We start from the raw sequence: 26496 nt of genomic DNA on the forward strand, positions 1-26496 counted from the left end.
GTAATGATGCAAAAAACAGGAGAGTGCATCATTTATATTAACCACTTCAGCTCCTGAAGATTTTACCCCCCCCCCCCCCTTCATAACCAGGCAATTTTTAGCTTTTTGGCACTGCGCTAATTTAACTGGCGATTGCGCTGTCATGCAACACTGTACCCAAACAAAATTTTATATTTTTATAATATATTTTCCCCCACAAATAGAGCTTTCTTTTGTAGGTATTTGATCACCACTGGGGTTCTTCTTCTTTTTTTTTTTTTTTTTTTTTTTTTTTTTTGCGACCTAAAAGAAAAAAGACCGAAATGTTTGGAAAAAAAATATATATACATTTTTTACTTTCTGCTATAAAACGTCTCCAAAAAAAAAAAAAAAAAATTGTATTCATAAATTGTGGCCAAAATGTATTCTGCTATGTTTTTGATAAAAAAAAAAAAAAGAAGAAAAATACCCCAGTAAGTGCATATTGATTGGTTTGCATGAAAGTTATAGCGCCTACAAAGTGGGTATAGAAAAGAATCGCCCCCCTTTTTAAAATGATCACATTTTGTTGCTTTTCAGCCTGAATTTACTGTGAAAGACAGAACACCAACATGTCAGAATTTTTTTTTTTTTTCAAAAACATAATAGCTGAGTTGGAAAAAGGATCACCCCGCTTATGTTAGTATTTTGTTGGACCACCTTTTGCTTTAATTCCAGCCTTTAGCCTGTTGGGATTTCTCTCTACTAACTTTGCACATCTAGACAGTGCAGTGGTGGCTGGTGCTCCATTTTTTTTTTGGGGGGGGGGGGGGGGGGGGGGGGCAGCAAACAAACCCTTCACCCTCCCCCCACACACTTACCCTGTCCAGGTTGCAGATGGCTTCCCCGGCTTCTCCTCCCGGCCAATCCAGTCGCTTCTCCTACCAGCCAATCCGGTCTTAGGACCCGCTTTCTGCCCTGTTTGGCTGGGAGGAGAATCAGGAAGACAATAGCGAATGTTGCTAATGTCACAAGTGGGTGGGCTCGGGGCACAGTTCTCGTGAGGCCCCCCCCCCCTTTTTGAAGCCAATTGGAGCCTCAGGCTCTAATCACGTGCTTCAAAAAAATAAAACTCGTAGAAACCTATGCGTCCGGCGCCCTGCATGGAAATTAGGGGGGTGGCACCCCTGCGCCCCCTATGGGCCGGCCGCAAGTGCATCTAGACTTTGCAATATTTGCCCACTCTTCTTTACAGAACTGCTGAAGTTCAGTTGACGGTGACCATTTGTGGACTGCAGTCTTCAAGTCATTCCACAGATTTTCAATGGGGTCCAAGTCTGGGCTCTGACAAGGCCACGCAAGGACATTGACCTTTTTCTCCTCCAATCACTGTGTGCTCACTGGTGCTGTGTGCTTTGGGTCATTGTCATGTTGGAAGGTAAACCTTCTTCCCATTGACAACTTTCTGGCAGAGGGGAGCAGATTTTCCTCAAATAACAGGATATTACTACCCCCCATAACAGGATATTGCTACCCCCCATAACAGGATATTATCACCCCCATAACAAGATATTACCACCCCCCCCCCCCATAACAGGATATTACCCCCTCCATGCTTTACTGTAGGAATGGTGTTATTTGGATGGTGAGCTGTATTCGATTTCCACCAGACAATATTGTTTGGTGTTGAGGCCAAATAATTAAATTTTAGTCTCATCAGACCACCTTAAACGCACCTTGAAGATTCTGAGAAAAGATATACCCGTGCTCAAGTCCCAATCGCGTGAACATGTATGTAAACTATCAGGTGCTAAAGGGGTGTGACGCCATAATAACCACTTTAAGACCGCCCCACACAGATATCCTGTGGCAGGGCACCCCTCCTGCGCAAAATCATGTACCTGTATGTGATTTCATGCACGGGGTCTGGGGCATGCATGGGGGCCGCCAGTGACACCCGCTCCCGCTGTGATTGGACACACCAGGACTCAATCAGTGATGTCCGCTGGGACTCGCCGATCATACTGAGGAGAGGCAGAATGGCGGTCTGCCTATGTAAACAATGGAGATCTTGTGTTTCTGCTATGCAGAAACACAGATCTCTGTCTTCCCCCAGTCAAAGCGCCTCCCCCACAGTTAGCCCTCCCTAAGGACGCACTTAACCCTTTGATTGCCCCTGATGTTAACCCCTTCCCTGCCAGTGTCATTAGTACAGTGTGTGTTATATATATATATTTTTTTTTTTAAGCACTGATCACTGTAATGATGTCAGAGCTCCCCGAAAAGTGTCAGGTGTCCGATTTGTCCGCTGCAATGTCACAGTTCCGCTAAAGATCACAGCCATTACTAGTAAAAAATAAAAAATTCCATATAAATATCCCATCATTTGTAGACTCTATAACTTTTGCGCAAACCGTATACGCTTATTGGGATTTATTTTACCAAAAATGTAGCAAAATACATATTGGCCTAAATTGATGCAGAAATTTAGATTTTTTTTTTTTAGTTGGATATTATTGGTTTTATAGCCGAAAGTAAAAAAATATATAATTGTCGGTTTTATTTTGTTTATAGCGCAAAAAAAAGTAGAGGTGAGCAAATGCCAGCAAAAGAAAGCTCTAGTTGTGGGGAAAAAAGGACATCAATTATATTTGGGTAAAGAATCGCACGACCGAACAATTATCAGTTAAAGCAACCCAGTGCCGTATCACAAAAAATGCCCTGGTCATGAAGGGGGTAAAACCTTCCAGAGGTTAACTTATTACAGGTTGTAGAAGTTGTTGTCGGGTCTATTGCCGAACATTCTGGCTGGTCCCTTGCCTTCTATAGGTGTCTACTTCCCTCCAGGCACTTCCACAAATAAACTTCTCTGATCCTTAATCTCTGTCCATTGTCTGTGTCTACAATGGCGGGGGGCACAAGGTTATCTCCACAATGTAACTCGATCGGGCTGATGTGTGGTCTCCTAATGCAGATACTACTCTTGGCCTGTCCACCTTAAGTGCTACAATTGTATGGCGGGAACTAATGTATTATTTATAAAAAAACACAGACTTGGGTTCACTTCCGCTATGTTGGAGTTGGCGCTTTTTTCTTGTAGTGTCGGCCGTTCACCCCTCATTTACCACTCCGAGCTGTTGGCGTGGTGTACGGACTTGTGGGTGTGCCATCTCATCATTGATTTAATCAGGTCCTACTTGAACTTGCATGATCCCCGCGTAGCAGCATTAGCACAAAGTATGAACAATGGTGTCCCAAAGAGGTCCTGTCGCCAATACTGGCGGCTGGTGCTCCAAAAAAATTTGGGGGCGGAAAAAAATGTGAAAAAAAAATCATCAATTGCTGCCACTGTGCCCATCAAACGCTGCCACTGTGCCCATCAAATGATGCCGCTGTTCCATCAATTGCTGCCACTGTGCCATCAATTGCTGCCCCTGTGCCCATCAAATTATGCCACTTTGCCATCAAACGATCCCACTGTGCCATCAATTTCTCCCACTGTGCCAAATGCTTCCACTGTGCCCATCAAACTCTGCCACTGTGCCCATCAATTGCTGCCACTGTGCCCATCAATTGCTGCCACTCTACCCATCCAACTGCCACTGTGCCCTCAAACGTTGCCACTGTGCTATCAATTGCTGCCACTGTGCCCATTAAACTGGTATTAGCACAAAGTACAAGCAATGGTGTCCGTAAAGAGGTCCTGTCGCCAACACTGGCGGCTGGTGCTCCAAAATTTGGGGGCGCAAAAAAATTCTAAAAAAAAAAAATCAATTGCAGCCACTGTGCCCATCAAACGCTGCCACTGTGCCATCAAATGATGCCGCTGTTCCATCAATTGCTGCCCCTGTGCCCATCAAATGATGCCACTGTGCCATCAAACGATGCCACTGTGCCATCAATTTCTGCCACTGTGCCAAATGCTTCCACTGTGCCCATCAAACGCTGCCACTGTGCCCATCAAACTCTGCCACTGTGCCCATCAATTGCCACTCTGCCCATCCAACTGCCACTGTGCCCTCAAACTCTGCCACTGTGCTATCAATTGCTGCCACTGTGCCCATTAAACTGGCACTGTGCCCTCAAATGCTGCCACTAATCCATCAATTGCTGCCAGTGTGCCCATCATATGCTGCCAGTGTGCCCATCAAATGCTGCCAGTGTGCCCACCAAATGCCAGTGTGCCCTTGAATGACCCCAATGTGACCCCCGCCTGCTCACATCTGCCTGGCACTTGCCCTGTCTTGGTGGGGTAGCGCGTGACAGCGACGAGCGGGGTCCTCCATGCATCTCCTGCCGTCCTGGTCTCCCGTCCTCTCCTCCTGATAGGCAATCAATAGCGGCGCCTGTCGTTTCAGCCAATCAGGTGACAGGTAACAGACCTGAGCACATGATTGGCGGAGATCCGGTTTAGTGTTAGGAAAGGAAATAGTCATTCGCTTTTCTAACACAGCTGAGTGACCTGCGAGCGCCCAGCAGCTCACTTTTTTTGAAGGCTATTAGAGCCTATGGATGTAGTCAGGTGCTTCAAAATCGCCCACCGCCGCTGTAATTCAAGCACCCTGCGCCCGAAAAGGGGCCGGGCGCCTGCACAGGGAGTGGCAGCGGCAGCCATAGATAGATTCATGCAATGCATGAATCTATATATTCATGATAGATTCAAGTGTTTTAAATGCCCCAGGAAAGTTTTGATTTCCTGGAGAGAAAAGGTAAATGCTCCAGGAAAGGTAAACTCCCCAACACTTTACAAACAAAGGGCCAGTTTATTGTCCTTCGGACTTTAGGAGGGCCGGACTTTGGCCAGCGGAAGCAGAACTTTTCCTGGTATCAGTGAGAGTAAACCTCACCACATTTGGTAATGGGGGAAGAAATGGTGCCCCATCGTTTATACCATAGTGAGGAATAGTGCCCCATTATTGCTGTCAGTAAAAAAAAAAAAAACAGCGCCCCATTGTTGGTGTCAGATGGCAGAATAGTGTCTTGCATCAGTGGAAGGAATAGTGTCCTAGGGGCCGGATAAAGCCAAGCAGTGAGGTGGAAGGCACTAGATGGGTGCAGACTGGGAGCGAGACCGTCTACACAATAAAGAGAGGAGGGTATTCCCACAGCTGCACACCTTATCCGGCCATGTCATTATAAAGTCAAAGCCGCCTCAGCTCGCTCCATCAGAAGCCATGGCTCCAACGCGTTTCGCCCCACTCCTTGGGCTTAATCATGAAGGTGCACCTTCATGATTAAGCCCTGGGGGCAGGCTGACCCATGCGGGGGGGGGGGGGGGGCTTCCGATGGAGAGAGCCAAGGCTGCTTTTACTTCATAATGACATGGCCAGATAGGTGTGCAGCCCTAGAAGACCCTTCTGTCTTCATAATGCATAAAATACACTACATTCAACACGCAAATCTTATGAGATATTTTTGTGAAAAAGCCAATATAAAGGAATAGTAGTGGTAAAGAAGCACCTGTGGGTTTAACCAATCATTTTTTTTGTACAATTCTCCTTTAAGGGGGCTTGGCAGGGGGTGTGCCCTATGCTTACATACTTTTGCCAATAGGTGTCACTCGTGCCCATCCCAATAAGTTGGGAGGTATGAAAATGGTCTCTTTACTGGGGCAGTGCCCTGATAGAAATGTACTAAAACGGGAGCACTCAGAATCGGGTGCAGCTGTGCACGGCAGCCAATAGGCTTCTAACTTCTGCGTGTTCAATTAAGCTTTGCAATAAAACCCGGAAGCTGATTGGTTACCATGCACGGCTGCACCAGAATTTCCACTCAAAAAAATGTGAAATCGGAAGTAAACCATTTCAGTACAACCGTGAAAGACTGAAGGGAAGGCCGGAGCTCAGGCTTGAATGCAAAATATGGTAAAGTGGAACTTTACCCAAAACAACTTGATAAAAAAATAATGTTCTTTAGCAAGGAACAATACATTCCACATTAATAATTGTGCTACCAACATGAGTGTGTGCTGTAAATTGCCTCCAGCATTGTTCCTGTTTCTTCTTGCCCAAGGCTGCCATTTTGCTGAAGCCCAGGGCCCCTGAGAAGCAGTAAATCTTAAGCTTTTAGCCTAAATCTTTAGGCTTTTAGCCTTTAGGCTAAAATCTTAGGCTAAAAATCTTTAGGCTTTTAGCAGATCGGCCTCTAGTGGCTCTGATTTTTGGCACAATGCCAAAAATGGAGAGCAACTGAGCATGTGCAAAAGCAGGGTGAGACAGGGTATTACTGGATTTTAACTGCCTGCTGCCCGCCCACTGTCAAATGATGACGGTGATCATCAGTGCCCTGATTACAATATAGCAATATAGTGTCACAAATCAATGCCAGCTATCAGTGGCCACAAGTGCCACCAATCAGTGCCCATTAGCAATGCCAGTCAGTGCTGGCAATCAGTGCCTCCTATCAGTGCTGCCCATCAATGCCCATCAGTTCCACCCATCAATTCCCATCAGTGCCCATCAGTACCGCCTATTCGTGCCACCTATCAGTGCCCACCAGTGTCGCTCATCAGTGCCACATATTGCCACCTATCAGTGCCCATAAGTGTGGCATATTAGTGCCTCCTCATCAGTGCCAGCTAATCAGTGCCCTTAAGTGCCGCCTATCAGTGCCACCTATCAGTGCCCATCAGTGTCGCTCATCAGTGCCACATAGTGCCACCTATCAGTGCCCATAAGTGTGGCATATTAGTGCCTCCTCATCAGTGCCCTTAAGTGCCGCCTATTAGTGCCACCTAACAGTGCCCACCAGTGTCGCTCATCAGTAACACATAGTGCCACCTATCTGTGCCCATAAGTGTGGCATATTAGTGCCAGCTAATCAGTGCCCTTAGTGCTATTAGTGCCACCTAACAGTGCCCATCAGTGGCGCTCATCAGTGCCGCATAGTCCCACCTACCAGTGCCCATAAGTGTAGCATATTAGTGCCTCCTCATCAGTTCCAGATAATCAGTGCCCATGAGTGCCACCTCATCAATGCCCACCAGTTCAGCCTATCAGTGCCTATCAGTGCCACCTTATCAGCGCACATCAGTGAAGGCGAAAAATTACTTAGTTACAAAATGTACTAACTGAAAAAAAAGTAAAAAAACATTTTTTTTTTCAACATTTTTGGTCTTTTTTTTGTAAAAAAAAAACAAAAAAAAAAAACAGCAGTGATTAAATACCACCAAAAGAACGTTCTATTTGTGTGAAGAAATTGGTAAAAAAATGTGTTTGGGTACAGTGTAGCACGACCGCGCAATTGTCATTCAAAGTGCGACAGCTCTGAAAGCTCAAAAAATGGCCCGGGCAGGAAGGGGGTATAAGTGCCCGGTTGGCAAGTGGTTAGACAGTATGGCCACTTATTTTGAATGTTGTACGTAGCTATGTCTGCAAAAGAAGCCAGTATGAAGCGATCTAGCAGGACATCATTTTCTGACTAAAGTCCCACTTCAAGGTTTCTTCTTTTTAAATTTTAAATAAATGGACTGGATTTGGTCTTCAAACTTTTCCCAGGCTTTGAATCCATAGAGCGCTCCTGGTGTTGAGCAGCACGGAGGTTTTTTCCTGAACCGGCTCACAACAGACCCATCAGTCTGTCCGCTGACAAGTATTAACCTGTTACCAAAAAGGAAAAAGCCTGGGGAGATTTTTCGAATGACTCCAAAGCCAGCAAGTCCTTTAAGACTCCTGTAACTAGACACCTTGAATCCCTAAAATGCAGCTGATGCCTCTCTCCGTCTTACCTGTGTGATGCTCCAGTCCTTACCTGTGTGTTTTTTTTCTCCCCTCTCTCTCTCTCTCTCTCTCTCCTCCCATTCGTAAACCATCTGCAGTCTCAGTTCAATCTGCTGAACAACACCATGGATCAGAGCATTGGTAGCCGAGCAGCTTCCACCAGTCCGTACAACCCAGAGCACAACTCGAATGTCCCCACGCATTCTCCCTATTCGCAGCCCAGCTCCACCTTCGACGCCATGTCGCCCGCACCGGTCATCCCCTCCAACACAGACTACCCGGGACCCCACAGCTTCGAGGTCACCTTTCAGCAATCCAGCACTGCAAAGTCAGCCACATGGACGGTAAGTCACTTTCTTGTGTGTACCTGTTCTCCTCTGAATATCTATGTATTGGCATGTAAAGTGTGTGTGTGGGGGGGTCTAGATCAGCGTTTCTCAACCTCAAAGGAACCCTTGAAATAATGTTCCGATCTCGGGGAACCCTTGCTAAAAATGGCCATATCTACAACTCTGATAAATTAGTGTGATGGTCAGTGGGAAGATTGCTCTTGACGTTGGTGGTCAGTAGGAAGAATGCTGCTTACGCCTGTGGTCATTGGGAAGAATTATCCCCTTACAGATAGCTAAAAGGATGAATGGTGTAAGTGGGAACCATGGTAACCTCACTGAGAACCCCTGAACTTGAGGTGGTAATGCCTGCTTTGCAAGCCGATGGGTGGGAAACAGAATGGACTTAGGTGTTCTTACAGGAAGGAGGAAAGTGCTATGGTGGTGGTTAGTTGGCCAAAGAGCAGGTCCTAGCAACCTCTGGAGGAACCCTATGGTTCCATGGTACCCTGACTGAGAACCCCTGAACTTGAGGTGGTAATGCCTGCTCTGCAAGCCGATGGGTGGGAAACAGAAGGGACTTAGGTGTTCTTACAGGAAGGAGGAAAGTGCTATGGTGGTGGTTGGTTAGTTGGCCAAAGAGCGGGTCCTAGCAACCTTTGGAGGAACCCTAGGTTCCATGGTACCCTGACTGAGAACCCCTGTACTACATCCCGTATATAATATGGGTTACAGGCTAAGAGCCATCCTCATCAGGATGAATCCGTGAATATTGAATTGAGTACAGTATTACCGGAGAGGCTTGAGGTGGTAACGCCTGCTCTGCAAGCCGATGGGTGGGAAACAGAAGGGACTTGGGTATCCTTACAGGAAGGAGGAGAGTGGTATGGTGGTTAGTTGGTCAAAGAGTAGGTTCTGTGGTTGAGAAACCCTGGTTTAAATACTGAAAATGGGGCCATGGTATTGCAATTTCCTACAGAGGATGTGGAAGGGGGTAGCTCTAGGTTCACTCCAATGTTCTTCTGAGACTTTGTAAACAAGAGATGATGGGCTGAGCCAGTGCCGGACAAATCCTCGAAGTGAGGAAGCACCAGCACTTCAGTGTCATTAGAATTTTTTAAGCTGGCCATATATCGGTAGATTATTGTATGAAAGTTTTAATTCATATATTGAACTTGAGGTGGTAATGCCTGCTCTGCAGCTCTGCAAGCCGATGGGTGGGAAACAGAAGGGACTTAGGTGTTCTTACAGGAAGGAGGAAAGTGCTATGGTGGTGGTTAGTTGGCCAAAGAGCAGGTCCTAGCAACCTTTGGAGGAACCCTATGGTTCTGTGGTACCCTGGCTGAGGAACCCTGGTATGGATACTGGAAATGGGGCCACAGTATTAAATTTATGTAATTTCCTACATGGGATATGGGGGGGGGGGGTGTTATGGGACTCTAGGTTTACTCCAACCTGAGACTTTGTTAACAATACATGACGGGCTGAGCCAGTGTTGGATAAATCCTCGAAGTAAGGAAGCCGCAGAACTTGAATGTCATTGGAGTTTTTAAGTTGGCCGTGTATCAATAGATTTTTCTATAAACGTTCGTATTAAAAATCATGTCAGTACATTTGATACTGGGAGAGAAATACTAAAGCTTGCCATACACTGGTATATTTTTGTATGAAAGTTTATGCAAAAATTCTCATCAGTACATTTGATAATGCCATCAGAGACTTGATCACTGTCGTTCAAAGGTACTTCTAAATTTCATTTGCTTTTAACATTTGAATTTGAAAGGAATGGAATTTCCCAAATGATTATCTTATTTACTACTATTTCATTATTTGCAAAAAATATTCCTTTGCCTTCAATTTTGTTTATCAATACATTTAAAGACAATTATGGTTTTGATCTCCGTTACCTATTCGAAAATCTAACGAAGGTTCTGAAAATGTAAAAAATAAATGACTGGTTTATTGCTAGCTTTAGGGTCAGTTTGTGGGTGGACGTGTATGGATATGCAAGGTCAAAGTCAAGCAGCCAGGTTTGTACGTTGGTAACATTTTCTGTGGCAATATATCTGATTTAAGCATCACCTAATCATTTGGTGTACGGGGGATTAAAAGTAGCAGCGTTGGGGCAACTGGTGACCTTGGCTGGTCATTTCCTGCAGAATAAAGGTAGTAGGGACATGGAGGGTTCGGGTAACTTGCAAAATAGGGGGAGTGTCCTGCAGGAAGCAGACATATGTCAACTGATGACCATGCCTGGACACTTCCTGCAGAAGAAAGATAGCGGGGACTGTCCTGCAAGAAGAGGACACATGTCAACTGATGACCATGCCTGGACACTTCCTGCAGAAGAAAGGTAGTAGGGACATGGAGGGTTTGGGTAACTGTCAACATGGGGTGATTGTCCTACAAGAAGAGGCCACATGTCAACTGGTGACTTTGGCTGGAGACTTCCTGCAGAACAATGGTAGTAGGGACATGGAGGGTTTGGGAAACTGTCAACATAGGGTGATTGTCCTGCAAGAAGAGGCCACATGTCAACTGGTGACCTTTGCTGGACACTTCCTGCAGAAGAAAGATAGCAGGGACATAAGGGTTTGGGAAACTGTCAACGTAGGGGGCTGTCCTGCAAGAAGAGGACACATGTCAACTGGTGACCTTGGCTGGACACTTCCTGCAGAAGAAAGGTAGTAGGGACATGGAGGGTTTGGGTAACTGAAAAAATAGGGAGAATGTCCTGCAGGAAGAGGACACATGGCAACTGATGACCATGGCTGGACACTTCCTGCAGAAGAAAGGTAGTAGGGACACAGAGGGTTTGGGAAACTGTCCACATAGGGTGATTGTCCTGCAAGAAGAGGCCACATGTCAACTGGTGACCTTGGCTGGAGACTTCCTGCAGAACAATCGTAGTAGGGACATGGAGGGTTTGAGAAACTGTCACCATAGGGTGATTGTCCTGCAAGAAGAGGCCACATGTCAACTGGTGACCTTTGCTGGACACTTCCTGCAGAAGAAAGGTAGTAGGGACATGGAGAATTTGGGTAACTGGCAAAAATAGGGGGACTGTCCTGCAAAAAGAGGCCACATGCCAACTGATGACCTTGGCAGGACACTTCCTGCAGAACAAAGGTAGTAGAGGCATGGAGGGTTTGGGTAACTGAAACAAAAAGGGGGACTGTCCAGCAGGAAGAGGACACAAGTCAACTGCATGGCTCTTGGAACAGATCAGTACAGAAAGTAAAGGTAAACTAGGAGCAGCTGATAGATTAAAAGTGAGTAAGGAAAATGTATTGTTGCTTGTAGCAACTCCTAAAAATCCTAGTTTCATTTTCATCCCTGGACCTTCAAAATAACAAATAAAAGCTCATTCAATGCTCCAACCCAATGGAACCTTTTCTAATAGCAATGATTGATCACATAATTATCTCTACTGTGTTTCAGCATTTTGGGATCTGAAGTTGAAAATTATTTTTGTCTGTTACATTTTTTAACATTTTTTTTGTGCCATAGTCTACAATGGTATTTCATGTAGTGATCCTTAGATTCTCTGTCTGGTCACGGTCTATTGGTGACCTATCTATACGGTATATGTAAAGAGCTGCAGAAATTGACGGTGCTGTATAAGTACCTGTAATGAATAAACTGCAGGGACTTTCTGAGTTGCTAAACATAACCAATCAGATCCTCCCAGAGATGGAGATGCTCTTTGTTTTAAGTCGGAACACCATGCTGATGATTAAGCCTGTAGAGCTTTCTCTTCTATTGTTCTCAACCTAACCACAGAATATTTCCACAAATTGTGTCCTCACAATGTACACAGGGTGGCCTAGAGGTTTGTTTTTCTCAGTTCAGAACAGGTACTCACTCCATTCACTCCTGTTTACTTGCCCAAGGCACGGCGAGTTGACATGGAGTAAATCCCACTTCAAAGACCCGTGACATCATAACACATTCCTGGAGGATGCTGTGACTTCCATTAGCTAGACAAACAACAACCCCTAGCTATCGCTCGCACTTCTCATACATGCATGTGTGATAAATTGCCACAATGTGCATTTTTTTTTATGAACAAAGTGCACACGGTGTACGATGCCACCTCCTTGAGCACCACTCCGGTACACTCATTTTCAGCATGGCTTGAAGTTTCAAGTGGTAAAAAAAAATGTGAAAAAATAAAATAAAATGTGCAGCCATGCATTGTGGAAAGTCTCAAAATCTAACATGACCTTAATTACCTAACCTGTCTTTTGCATGTTGATGCAGTGTTGCACCAATGCATGTGTTTGAACTTGCAACACAGCATTTGACCTTTTGCCTGCAGTGCAAAAGTGTCTCAATAGAGCATGCTGCATCTAGATTGTAAGCTCTAACGAGCAGGGCCCTCTGATCCCTCCTGTATTGATTTGTATTGCAAGTGTACTGTTTGCCCTCATATTGTAAAGCGCTGTGCAAACTGTTGGCGCTATATAAATCCTGAATAATAATAATAATTCCATGTAATGCAAGGAAAACGGCCCGAATGCAGCCTCAGTAGTGTTGTACACACACCGCGCCATTGAATTATGGTTGCATCTTCTGACCTGCGTTTGACATTTGAAACGCGTCAAAACAACGCCTGTCTGCATGAAGTCCAACAACGAACTTCACCATAATACAAACTTGTTAAAGCGGGAGTCCGCCGTTTTTTATTTTTTTAAAAGCCAGCAGCTACAAATACTGCAGCTGCTGACTTTTAAAATAATGACACTTACCCGCCCGGCGCGCCCGCGATGTCGGCACCCGAAGCCGATCTCTCGATCGTCTCTCGGGTGCTGCCGCCGCCATCTTGGGTATGGGAATCAGGAAGTGGAGCCTTTTGGGCTTCATTTCCTGGTTCCCTACTGCGCATGCGCGAGTCGTGCTGCGCAATAAGGATGGTCTCCGCTGTCTCTGGGATCCGTGCGTTTCCCAGCAGGCAGCGGGGGACCTTCAGAAAGAGGCGTAGATTCTGCAGAAAGGGGCGTACCTTCTGCAGAATCTACGCCGGAAGTGGGTGCAGATACCTGTACTGTACAGGTACCTGCACCCCCCTACCCCCCTCCCCCCTGAAAGGTGCCAATTGTGGCGCCGGAGGAGGGGAGGGTTCCAATGAGCGGAAGGTCCACTTTAGGGTGGAGCTCCGCTTTAATATCCCATAACAATCATAATTCCTAATAAAAATCTTAAAATAATATTGAAGGCCGTCTTTTTTTTTTTTAAATAAAAAAGAGGTTATACTTACCTGCTCTGTGCAACTATATTGCACAGAATTGTCATTTACCCTCCCTTCTGTCAGTCCCCACTGGCGCTATTGGCTCCTCCCTCCCACAAGTGCCTTCTGTAACTGTCAGAAACCATGAAATCAGACGGAGACAGAAGTACAGTTAAATCACACTTGTTTGATAATAAAAGTAAAAAGAACAAACGTAGTCAAAACATAGCCAAAGTTCAGTAACCGTAACGGATAGTCAGCCAAGCCAGAAGTCAGGGATCAATGTAGTGGAACAGCAAGCAGGATCTGGAGCCAGAGGGGATGTCAGCAAAGCAAGTCTTTAAACAGGAACACAGCAGATAATCTCTGTTCTTGACGAAGGCGAAGGCAGAGATCCACTGGGCTGAATGGTTTAAAGCGGAGTTCCAGGCTTTTTATGTTTATTAAAGGTCAGCAGCTACAAAAAGTGTAGTTTCTGACTTTTAATAAACACACTTACCTGTTCCACGGTCCAGCCATGTGGCGGAACGGGGTGTCCCTCCTCTTACCTGTTCCACGGTCCAGCCATGTGGCGGAACGGGGTGTCCCTCCTCTCCCCCTCCTCTCCGCCGGTGCCTCCATTGCCACTCTGGGCACCCGGTGGTAACCGCTTTCGACTTCACGGCCGGGCACGCAGTGCGCATGCGTGAGTCGTGCTACGCTCCCGGAGTGGACAGGCAATCTCCTGGGACCTGTCATGTGTCCCAGGAGATCGCCTAGAGGGACAGGCCACCTAAGGCGAAAGGAGGCGTCGCCTAGACTGTCCCTGGGCGGAAGGAGGAAGTGGGACAGGAAGTCCCCCTCCCTCCAAAAAAAATTACATGCCAAATGTGGCATGCAAGGGGGCGAGGAGTGCTTAAAGCGGAAGTTCAATTTTTGGGTGGAACTCCGCTTTAAGTAGGCAGGACTGACGAGCAGGATATCATCAACAGCTGAGTAACTGTGGAGAGATAGGAACTGGCAATTAGCCAACAGCTGAGTGGCCAACTCAGAGAAGGAAGGGCTGAGCCCAGCCCTGACAGTAACAAGCCCAGTTGCTAAAGAGGCACCCACGCATACTTGCTCCCTCCTCACAGGAGTGTGACTGATGGCAGCAGGTGCCTATGACTTCACTGCACTCTGTGTTCCTTGTGAGAGCAGGAAGTAACGGACGTGCTGCTGGGGCCGGAGATACTGTTGGAGCTGAAACATGGAGCCAGGTAAGTGTTTTAGGTACGGGGTTGTCGGGATAGTTACTGGGACCCTGATCTTAACGCCTAAAACTGGATACTTAAAGAGGAACTCCACACTACCAATTTAACCTGAAATATAATCAGTATTTTTCCAACCACACAGTTGAGTACTGGCCGTGATACAAGAATCCAGGCTTTTTTTTTTAAACAATCTACTGAGCTGACCAAAACCAGCTCTGCAGGGAAGTCTATTCTAAATTTTCACAGCTCTTACTGTGAAGAAGCCTTTCCGGATTTGTAGAGGAAATCTCTTTTCCCCAACATGTAGAGCATGCCCCCTTGTCCTCTGTGATGACCTTAAAGTGAATAACTCAACACCAAGTTTAATATATGGACCACTTCTGTATTTATACATGGAGATCATATTCCCCCCTTATGTATTTATACATGGAGATCATATCCCCCCCCCCTTATGTATTTATACATGGAGATCATATCCCCCCCTTATGTATTTATACATGGTGATCATATCCCGCCTTAATCTTCTTCTCAAGAGAGAATAAATTCAGTTCCTCTAATCTTTCCTCATAGCTGAGCTCCTCCATGCCTCTTATCAGTTTGGTTGCTCTTCTCTGCACTTTCTCCAGTTCCCCGATATCCTTTTTGAGAACTGGTGCCCAAAACTGAACTGCATATTCCAGATGAAGTCTTACTAATGATTTGTACAGGGGGGCAAAATTCTCTCTCTCTCGTCCATATCTCTCTTAATACAAGAGAGGATTTTACTTGCTTTGGAAACCGCATCTTGGCATTGGATGCTATTATTGAGCTTATGATCTACCAAAACTCCCAGATCCTTCTCCACTATGGATCCCCCCCCCCAGTTGTATTCCCCCCTAGTATGTATAATGCATTAATATTCTTGGACCCCAAGTGCAGAACTTTACATTTATCAACATTAAACTTCATCTGTCACATAGTCGCCCAATTAGACAGACCATTGAGGTTGGCTTGTAAATTGGAGATATCCTGTAAGGAAGTTATTCCACTGTATATCTTGGTATCATCTGCAAAGACTAAAATGGTACTGTTAATCCCAGACCCAATAACATTTCTAATTATATTAAAAAGTAAGGGTCCCAGCACTGGATCTTGGGGTACACCTGTAATAAGCTTAGAGCAGGGGTCTCCAAACTTTCTAAACAATGGGCCAGTTTAATGTCTTTCAGACTTTAGGGGGACCAGACTGTGGCCATTGGGAGTAGAAATTGTCCTGGCAGCAGTGGGAGTAAACAATACATCATTGGTATCAGTGGGAGGAATAGTGCCCTATCACTGGCATTGGCAGGAAGAATAATGCCTCTTCATTGGTGTCGTTGGTAGGAATAGTGCCCCATCATTGTGTCAGTGGAAGGAGTGGAGTCCCATCATTGGCATCAGTGGGAAGAATAGTGCCCAGTCACTGGTGTCAGTGAGAGGAATAGTGCCCCATCATTGGTGTCAGTGGATGCAATAGTACCCCGTCATTGGTCTCAGTGGGAGGAATAGTGCCCCACCACTAGTGTTGGTGGGAGGAATAGTGTCTCATCGTTGGCATCAGTGGGAGGATTAGTGCCCCATCATTGGTATCATTTGGAGGAATAGTTCCCCATCATTGGTATCAGTGGGAGGAATAGTGCCCCATCATTGGTATCAGTGGGAGGAATAGTGCCCCATCATTGGTGTCAGTGGGAGGAATAGTGCCCCATCACTGGTGTCAGTGGGAGGAATAGGGCCCCATCACTGGTGTCAGTGGGAGGAATAGTGCCCCATCATTGGTATCAGTGGGAGGAATAGTGCCCCATCATTGGTGTCAGTGGATGCAATAGTACCCTGTCATTGGTCTCAGTGGGAGGAATAGTGCCCCACCACTAGTGTTGGTGGGAGGAATAGTGTCCCATCGTTGGCATCAGTGGGAGGAAAAGTGCCCCATCATGGGAGTCAGTGAGAGGAATAGTGCCCCATCATTAGTATCATTTGGAGGAATAGTTCCCCATCATTAGCGTCAGTGGGATGAATAGTGCCCCATCATTGGCATCAGTGGGAGGAATAGTGCCCCATCATTGGTGTCAGTGGATGCAATAGTACCCCATCATTGGTCTCAGTGGGAGAAATAGTGCCCCATCATTTGTCTCAGTGGGAGGAATAGTGCCCCATCATTGATATCAGTGGGAAGACTAGTGCCCTGCTGTTGATGTCAGTGGCAAAAATTATGCCCATCAACAATGGGTGTCAGTGGGAGGTAAAGTGCTCCAGGGGGCCAAAACATAGGGCATCAACATCCAGCCCCCAGGCCTCAATTTGGAGACCACTGCCTTAGACCATTCAGAGCGATGCCGCGTACACACGACCGGACTTTCCAGCAGACTAGGTCCGACAGACTCAGTCCGTCGGACAATCCGATCGTGTGTGGGCTAATCCGATCATTTTGCATTTAAAAAAAAAAATCAGACGGACCTAGAAATAGAACATGTTTCAAATCTGTCCGACTGACTCAATTCCTATTGTGAAAACCGTTCGTCTGTGCGCTGGTCCGACGGACCGAATATGACGCAAGGGAAGCTATTGGCTGCTGGCTATTGAACTTCCTTTTTTTTTTTTTGTTTTAGTCCCGTCGTAGGTCATCGTGTTCAAAAAGAACAGACTTTTGAACGGACTTAGCCCGTTCGTGTGGTGGCAAAGTCTGTCGGAACTCTGCCGGGAAGACCGTCGCACCTAGTCTGCCGGAAAGTCCGGTCGTGTTGTACGCGGCATAGGAATCGTTAACCACTACTCTCTGGATTCGGTCTTTTAGCCAGTTTCCTATCAATTTACAAACTGATTTTGTCCAGCCTGTAGACTTTACATCTGTGTGTGGGGAACGGCGTTGATCGCTTTTTCAAAATCCAAGCATACTATAGCCAATGCATGTGCATATATTCTTTTTGAAAAAGGCGGACTTTGCCTTTAAATTGTGCTGCAGTGCCTTCTGTACATGTGTTGCAGATTGGTTTTTTTTTTTGTTTGTTTTTTTATGATATTACTATGCATTGCCGCACATTGCAATGCTTTACAGTGCGTCAGAATGCAACATAACCAATGCAGATCAACCATAGAAAACAAGGCAAATTGCCTTGCTCTTGCGTTGTGCAATGCTACCCTCTGTTGCCCGTACTGCAAGCCCTTAAAAAAAAAAAAAATAATAATATTAATAATAAAAAAAACAACTATAGTATTGCCCACCAGGAAGGATACAATATGTAAATTACTATTGATTCACCAGTTGCATGTAAAAAGCTTGTTATTGATGATAACACACAGGATGGAGGTGTTACAAACACTGCAAATTAGATTTTGGCACCTAATCTCCGTCCCCCCCTCCCCTGTTATAAAAAGCGCAGCAAAGCTTTAATCCTTGGCATTCATGATGAGACATGCCCAGCCCGTCTGCTCATGTTTGGATCCATCCGAAGTGGATGCTGCACTGAGCTGCTCGGGCAGGCAGGTATCGGACTTGACAAGCCTTTTACTCTTTTTATCCTTTTTGAGTCTAGCTTTGCTTTTATGAGCGTAATCTGTATAAACACTTTGTAAACACTTTTTCCTGTTTTTATATATATATATATATATATATATATATATATATATATATATATATATATATATATATATATATATAAAAAAAAATTTATGGTCTGTTCACTTTCAAAGAGCGAGGTCAGAGGGTGACGATGACAGATCTGTAGGGATAATTCAGCTGTGTTTTGGCTTTTTTTTACGGGGAATGTTGTCCGCTTTTGTCATTCATCGGGATGTTCTGATGTTTTCTAAAGTTAACATTCGTTGACTGGCAGATTTATTTAATTATTTTTTCTGCAAAAAAGCACTATGTTGTTCCTTTAGCGTTTTGAGTGTACCGGCTGGTAACAAAGGGGTTCATTTTACTAAAACTGGGGGGGGGGGGGGGGTGCATGGCGCGTAATGGGAGTATCTTGGTGCCTAATGGGAGTATCCTGGCACGCAATGGAAGGGGCGGGTAGTAGTGGGGGGCCCCAGGATAACGTTTGCATTGGGGCCCACAAGCTTCAAGCTACGCCTCTAGTATTATTCATCCCAAACATCACAGATTTGAGTCTGAAAAGCTGGAATTGAACAAAGGGGTTCATTTTACTAAAACTGGGGGGTGCATGGTAGCCAATCGGCTTCAGCTTGTTCAATTAGGCCTTGTTAAAAAAAAAAAAAAAAAAAAACTTTAATCTGCAGTTTTAGTAAATCTGTCACTGGTAGTTATTAGGGTATTATTCATAGGCGTAGCATCAGGGGTCTCAGGGGTCGCAATTGCGACCCCCCCCCCCCCACCATTAGCTCCAGGGGGCCCACAGCTCTGCTCCCTGCTGTCATATTACATTTGATTTCCCCCACAAAATCACAGAGCTGGAGTCCAGCTCTAATCTGCTTCTTGTCCCCCAGTGCCCCAGCCAAATTCTATAATCCAACAATCGACTTCCAGTTGTTTGCGCTCTCCTCCCCAGTCCACACCCTTCCTCTGCTCTCATTGGCTGGGGACATGTCATTACTAGGATGGGGGGGGAGGTCATGTCATTACTAGGATGGGGGGGGGGGTCATGCCATTATTAGGATGGGGGGAGGTCATGTTATTACTAGGATATGGGGGGGGGGAGTCATGTCATTACTAGGATATGGGGGGGGTCATGTCATTACTAGGATGGGGGGGGGAGGTCATGTCATTACTAGGATGGGGGGGGAGGTCATGTCATTACTAGGATGGGGGGGAGGTCATGTCATTACTAGGATGGGGGGAGGTCATGTCATTACTAGGATGGGGGGGTCATGCCATTACTAGGATGGGGGGAGGTCATGTTATTACTAGGATATAGGGGGGGAGTCATGTCATTACTAGGATGGAGGGGAGGTCATGTCATTACTAGGATGGGGGGAGGTCATGTCATTACTAGGATGGGGAGTGGTCATGTCATTACTAGGATGGGGGGGGTCATGTCATTACTAGGATGGGGGGGGAGGTCATGTCATTACTAGGATGGGGGGGGGGAGGTCATGTCATTACTAGGATGGGGGGAGGTCATGCCATTACTAGGATGGGGGGGAGGTCATGCCATTACTAGGATGGGGGGAGGTCATGCCATTACTAGGAGGGGGGGAGGTCATGTCATTACTAGGATGGGGGGGAGGTCATGTCATTACTCCCCCCATCCTAGTAATGACATGACCTCCCACCGCATCCTAGTAATGACATGACCTCCCCCCCCCTTCCTAGTAATGACATGACCTCCCCCCCCCATCCTAGTAATGACATGATCTCCCCCCCATCCTAGTAATGACATGACCTCCCCCCCATCCTAGTAATGACATGACCTCCCCCCCATCCTAGTAATGACATGACCCCCCCCCCCCCCTAGCATTTTCAGCCAAGAAAGCTGCCATATTTGCCTCTGTTTAATCTACAACTGCTATGATGCTGCACATGTGATCAGTTATGACACCAGCCATTGAACGGTTTGACAAGTTTGGTTGAGAGAACAACCAATGGGAGTGTTACATTTCTGTTTTATGGATGGGTTTACTTCCGCTTTAAAGTCGGTGGGGGCTGAATGAGTACAAGGGTAGATTGGGTGCCCCTTACCCATTCCATGAGGAAGAATGGGATGGACTATCTCGGAACCCAGGGTAAGACCATTGGAGACCATTGGGGGAACTGTCTCTTCTTCCATTTGTCTACGAATTGAGTACAGTATTAACTGAGAGAGTTTTTTTAATAAATATATTGAACTTGAGGTGGTAATGCCTACTCTGCAAGCCGATGGGGTTTGGAAAAAAAAGAGACTTGGGTGTCCTTACGGGAAGGAGGAGAGTGGGATGGGGGTGGCTAGTAGGCCGAAGAGCACGTCGGGAGGGCATTGGCACTAAGCCTGACAGATTGTAGTAATTTCAGTTTTGTCATTCAACTGTATAACTATAAATGGAAATGTGTGGCTGTATTCAAATTTTATAAGGATTAGATGGCAATATATGGAACTCTGGTATAAAAGAGAAACGCTTTCTATCGTGTTTTTATAAGAGTGCTTTTTTTTATATACATTTTTTTTCTCCATTTTAGAAATTGGAAAGTTAAACATTTAAGTGAATTATCTGATCTCATAAACTAGACTGGTGTGTGTGGCTTCCCTGCTTTGAATTGCTTCAGGGCATGCGTAGGAATTTTGTGCATCGGAATTGGTACAGACGATCGGAATTTCCGATCAAAACTTTTTCCGACCGAAAAATTGAGAACCTGCCCTCAATCTTTTGCTGGCTGGAATTCCTCCAGCGAAAGTCCGATGTAAGTTGTCCCATTGGAACCGGGACATGGTGCAGAAAAACCTTTGTTTTTTTTTTGTATTTTCATTTAATTCCTCATCGAGACCCGTCTAGTTATGACAACTTTTTTTTTTTCAATGTTCCGTATGTGCATGGCTTTTAGAACCATTAGAAGCCTAACCTAAATTCAGCTTTATTATAGCCAATGTCCATGCAGTGGCGTCACTATGGTTGGTGTCACCTGGTGTGGTAAAACATGGTCATCTCCGCCCCCCAGAGGATCTCAAACACCCCCAGGTGGGGGGTGGGGTGTGACACCATTGCGGTTGGATATCAGTTCCTACTTGATGGTGTCTTGTCGGTGTGGTCCACGCACCCCGAACCCCCATAGTGATGCCCATTGGTGTGCGCAGCCTATTGTATTAGCACAGTATTTAATTTACCCCTTCCAGAGCACAAACGCACATGCGTGTATATCAGCAGAGCATTGGAAGGTGTGAGTAGAGCAGAGATTGGTGCCAGTAGGGCAGTGGACAGCCTCAGAAGTTTTTCATTTTATTCTTTTTTTTTTACAATTTTAAATTTGTAATGATTTTTTTTTTACATTTTGTTATTTTTTTATTATTTTTTACAATTTTATTTTTGTAATTATTTTTTACAATATTTTTCATTTCTTATTTATTTTTTACACTTTTTTGGTGAAATATCAAGGGTCTAAAGTCTAAACAGACCCCTGATGTCTCACAAACAGACATAGCTTACTATGCTTCAGTTAAGAATGAATACAGGAGTGATCGGTACATATCACTCACTGGGGTTTATTTTACTAAAGCTGGAGAGTGCAAAATCAGTCTCACTTTGTCATTGAAACCAATCAGCTTTCAGGTTTTATTGCCAAAGCTTAATTGAACAAGCCGAGGTTAGAAGCAGATTGGCTTTCCTGCAGATTTGAGACAGATTTTGCATTCTCCATCTTTAGTAAATAAACCCCACGGTGTTCATCCAGAAAAGGAAGGGGTAAATTAAATATTTACCAGCCCCTTCCCCCGTTCTCCACCCTGAGACACCCCCCCCCCCCCTCCCCGTAGCAGCGGGCGGGACAGAAGAGGAGCGAAGCTGGCAGAACTGCAGGGAGGAGACGGGACGGCAGTAAGCAGGGGGAATCTGCACTGCATGGGGTGCATGCGGTGTGCCCAAGCACACCCGTCACACCCTGTGCGCACACCTATGGTGATGCCACTGTGTCCATGCACATAGCAGCGTTTCTAGATCTGTATTCTAGAGCTGTGCTCAGAGATGGGCGTATAAATCCAGTCTACTTCTAAAAAAAGGAAACAAAGAAAAATGTTATGCTTAAGAATCCTGTGTGCAAGCATACATGCATAAACGTAAGCGGTTATTTTACACCTGGATTTTTTAACAAGGATGCACGTGTTTTTGAGTGAATATGTTCATGCACATGAATGATCCCTTTTTTTTCCCCATAGAGGGGTGGCTTCTTTTCTAAAGCTGCATTGGGTGTAAGTTATGTGGTTAGCTAAGCTGCTGATAATGCTTCCAAGTTGGCTCGGAGTGGAGCCAGTTCATCAGGATTCCCAGTCTGATCTCCACAGGTGTTTTTCGTCACATATGGCGACCCATCACATTTGGCTACCCGCTGGACTGCGCATGTGCGACGCCGCCAAATGCGTTCCAACACTGTGGCGATCTGCGCTTGTGCAGAATTTTGCGGCCACACCCCTGAGTCCAGGTTCAAGCCCCACCATCCAAGCGGACATAGAGTTGGATTATAGCGAAAGCAAGCCCACGAGGGGCCCTGTGGCAAAGTGGTCTTACAACAGTTTTGCAACGCATATGGCGGCGTCGCACACGCGCACTCCAGCGGGTAGCAAAATGTGACGGGACAACGGCTCGCTCCAGGAAAGAATTTCTCAGGATTGCAGTCGGAATTTCTCTGGAAAACACAGCTGGATGGCGAGGAGGTTTTGGGGTCTCTTTGGGATATATAATTACAATCACGTTCTGCGACAACTCAACAGGTGCATGGCAGTTCGTCTGCTTGCAGAAAGTTCTATTGTTTGGAGAGACGGGTCTTGTGTAAATTCAGAAAATTGCAATGGTACGACAGCAAGAAAAATTGCTTTTGTGGGGTTCCTGAATTTTTTTACAGTATTTCCTTGTGTTGCGCTACTAACTGCGCTACTAACTGCAATATCTCCTTCTATTATGTATCTCTTCTCCTAGTTTACCCAAGAAAGGATCAATAAAAGATTTCCTATATTGTATAGTTTTAATACATTGTGGGGTCAAATTTGTAGACACCTGACAATGGCACATCTATGTATAAGTAAAAAGTTAAATTATGTGCAGCGCTCAAAACACATAAATACATATGTATACAAAACTAATGTACACTGTGTAATGACCACAAAAACTAATAATAATGAAAATGAGATGTGAAATTCACACCCAAGCTAAAGTCCATGTGCCATCATCCAAAAGTTGTTTTAAAACCTAGACATAGCAGTCTTTAAACGGTGAAAACCAATTGTGTAACTAGAAGTGGGATTCCACGGGACATCAATGTTGAGGTGAGGACACGGGCAATAGAACCACCACCGGTTAGTGAGGAGGCTTACCAGAGTGAGAAGACTCAAATGGGCATATGCTCGGTGAGTCAACAAGGCTTATAGTGCCACCACCAAAATATGGGACCTCCACGTCTGGCTCCCAGATCAAGCTGTAAATCAATCCAGTTGGTCAAGAGATATCACCGAGAAGCGGTCTTCAGAAGCCGCCAACTTGTCAGACCAAATTCTCCCAAGTGTTCAAAATAGCATGAGCAAAAAAGAAAATACTCTAAATTGTGTGAATCCGTATAAATGTAAAATTTATTAAAAGAAAATTGGGAACACTCACATTTAGAAAGTGGATCAAGTGCTTAAAATTGAAGTTTGTAGGTAACGCCAATGACCTCAACACGGCACATCTATGAGCATGTTGGGCATCCCATTTCAAAAAGCAAGTGTATAAATAAGGAACATATCCATACAATCTCAATTGACATTAGCATGCTAAGATATTTTAGATTTAATTGTTTGCTTCCAACCTTGTGGTCCTTTTTTTATTCCAGTTCCATAATATCATGGTTTGACCAGTGGAGGAACTTGAGTGTCCTGCACAGGTCCCCCGACCTTAACCCTACTGAGCACCTTTGTGATGAAATGAAATGTCTATCGCAGGGATATGCAATTAGCGGACCTCCAGCTGTTGCAGAACTACAAGTCCCATTAAGCATAGCAAGTCTCTGACATCCACAAGCATGACACCCAGAGGTAGAGCATGATGGGACTTGTAGTTTTGCAACAGCTGGAGGTCCACTAATTGCATATCCCTGGTCTATCGGGTCCAGTTCTTCTTATCCACCACCGGTACCAGACCTCACAAACGGCTGAATGGACACCTATTCCCACACGCACACTCTGAGATCTTGTGGAAAGCCTTCCCTAAAAAAATTGGGTGGATGTTATATTCAAAGTTTGCTAAATTGTATAGTTGTTATACATGGTAGGGTCAAAAGTTTGTGGACACCTGACCGTAGCACGCCTAAGAGCATGTTGAGTATCCCCTTCCAGAACTAAGTGTATACCGGTAAATAAGGCTTGCAATCTCCATTGACATTATCATGCTAAGATATTTTAGACAATTGTTTGCTTCCAACCTTGTGGTCATAGCTTGGTGAAGGTCATAGATACATAGGTTGAAAAAAGACACAAGTCCATCTAGTTCAACCAATAAAAAAAAAAATGTATCCCATATACACAATTCTATACCCACAGTTGATCCAGAGGAAGGCAAAAAAAACCTCCAGCAAAGCATGATCCAATTTGCTACAGCAGGGGAAAATATTCCTTCTTGATCCCCTGAGAGGCAATCGGATATTACCTGGATCAGCTTTACCTATAAATGTCATTACCCAGTTATATTCTGTACATTTAGGAAAGAATCCAGGCCTTTTTTTAAAGCAATCTACTGAGCTGGCCAAAACCTCCTCCTGAGGGAGTCTATTCCACATTTTCACAGCTCTTACTGTGAAGAAACCTTTCCGTATTTGGAGATGAAAACTTTTCCACTAGACGTAAAGCATGCCCCCTTAAAGGGAATAACTCAACAACAAGTTCACTATATGAGCCACTTATGTATTTATACATGATGATCATATACCCCCTTATGTATTTGTATATGGTGATCATATCCCCTCTTAATCTCCTCTTCTCAAGAGTGAATAAATTCAGTTCCTCTAATCTTTCCTCATAGCTGAGCTCCTCCATGCCTCTTATCAGTTTGGTTGCCCTTCTCTGCACTTTCTCCAGTTCCCGGATATCCTTTTTGAGAACTGGTGCCCAAAACTGAACTGCATATTCCAGATGAGGTCTTACTAATGATTTGTACAGGGGGGCAAAACTGTATCTCTCTCTCTGGAGTCCAAACCTCTCTTAATACAAGAAAGGACTTGCTTGCTTTGGAAAGGACAGCTTGGCATGGCATTCTATTATTGAGCTTATGCTCTACCAAAACCCCCAGATCCTTCTTCACTATGGATCCCCCCCTAGTTGGACTCCCCCTAGTATGTATGATGCATGCATATTCATAGCCCTAAAGTGTGTAACTTTACATTTATCAACCTTAAACCTAATTTTCCATATAGTTACTCAATTAAACAGTGCATTGAGGTAAATTGATGACATCCTGTAAGGATGTTATTCCATATAGCTTGGTGTCATCTGCAAAGACTAAAATGGTACTTTTAATCCCAGACCCTTTATAATTTATAAAGGTATTAAAAAGTAAGGGTCCCAACACTGAACCCTGGGGTACACCACTGATAACCTTAGACCATTCAGAGTAAAAATCATTAACCACTACTCTCTGAATTCTGTATTTTTAGCCAGTTTTGTATCCATTTACAAATTGATCTTTCCAAGCCTGTAGAGCTTACCTTACATGAGCCGTGTGTGGGGAACTGTGTCAAACGCTTTTGCAAAATCCAAGTATACTACATCCACAGCCACCCCCCTGTCCAAGGTTTTACTTGCCTCCTCATAAAAGGAAATCCGGTTTGTTTGGCAGCCTCTGTGTTTGATGGATCCCTGCTGTCCTTTTCTATACCAGTTCCATATTAACATGGTTTTGACCAGTGGAGGACCGTAAGTGTCCTGTACAGAGCCCTGACCTAATGCCTACCTAGCACCTTTGAGATGACATGAAATGTCTATTGGGAGCCAGGTCGTCTTAGCCACCACCAGTACCAGACCTCACAAATGAAATCTCTATCGGGAGCCAGGTCGTCTTATCCACCACCAGTACTAGACCTCACAAATTAAATATCTATCGGGAGCCAGGTCATCTTATCCACCACCAGTACTAGACCTCACAAATGAAATGTCTATTGGGAGCCAGGTCGTCTTATCCACCACCAGTACCAGACCTCAGAAATTAAATGTCTATTGGGAGCCAGGTCGTCTTATCCACCACCAGTACTAGACCTCACAAATGAAATGTCTATTGGGAGCCAGGTCGTCTTATCCACCACCAGTACTAGACCTCACAAATGAAATGTCTATTGGGAGCCAGGTCGTCTTATCCACCACCAGTACCAGACCTCAGAAATTAAATGTCTATTGGGAGCCAGGTCG

At 45.1% G+C, this 26496-nt stretch overlaps 1 protein-coding gene across 8 annotated transcripts in view; it reads left to right on the forward strand.

The window, feature by feature from the left end:
- The window catches only part of TP73 (tumor protein p73), a 256858-nt gene that overhangs the window by 160988 nt on the left and 69374 nt on the right, over window positions 1–26496 (forward strand). For all 8 annotated transcript variants that reach the window (XM_077458234.1, XM_077458233.1, XM_077458228.1 and 5 more), the window contains one exon: window positions 7775–8020. In XM_077458234.1, coding sequence (XP_077314360.1) covers window positions 7775–8020 — 246 coding nt within the window. The remainder of the gene's footprint in view (window positions 1–7774; window positions 8021–26496) is intronic.

The sequence above is a fragment of the Lithobates pipiens genome, unplaced genomic scaffold (assembly GCF_037356315.1).
Source record: "Lithobates pipiens isolate NorthernLeopardFrog02 unplaced genomic scaffold, aLitPip1_a1.2 Scaffold_27, whole genome shotgun sequence".
NCBI lineage: Eukaryota > Metazoa > Chordata > Amphibia > Anura > Ranidae > Lithobates > Lithobates pipiens.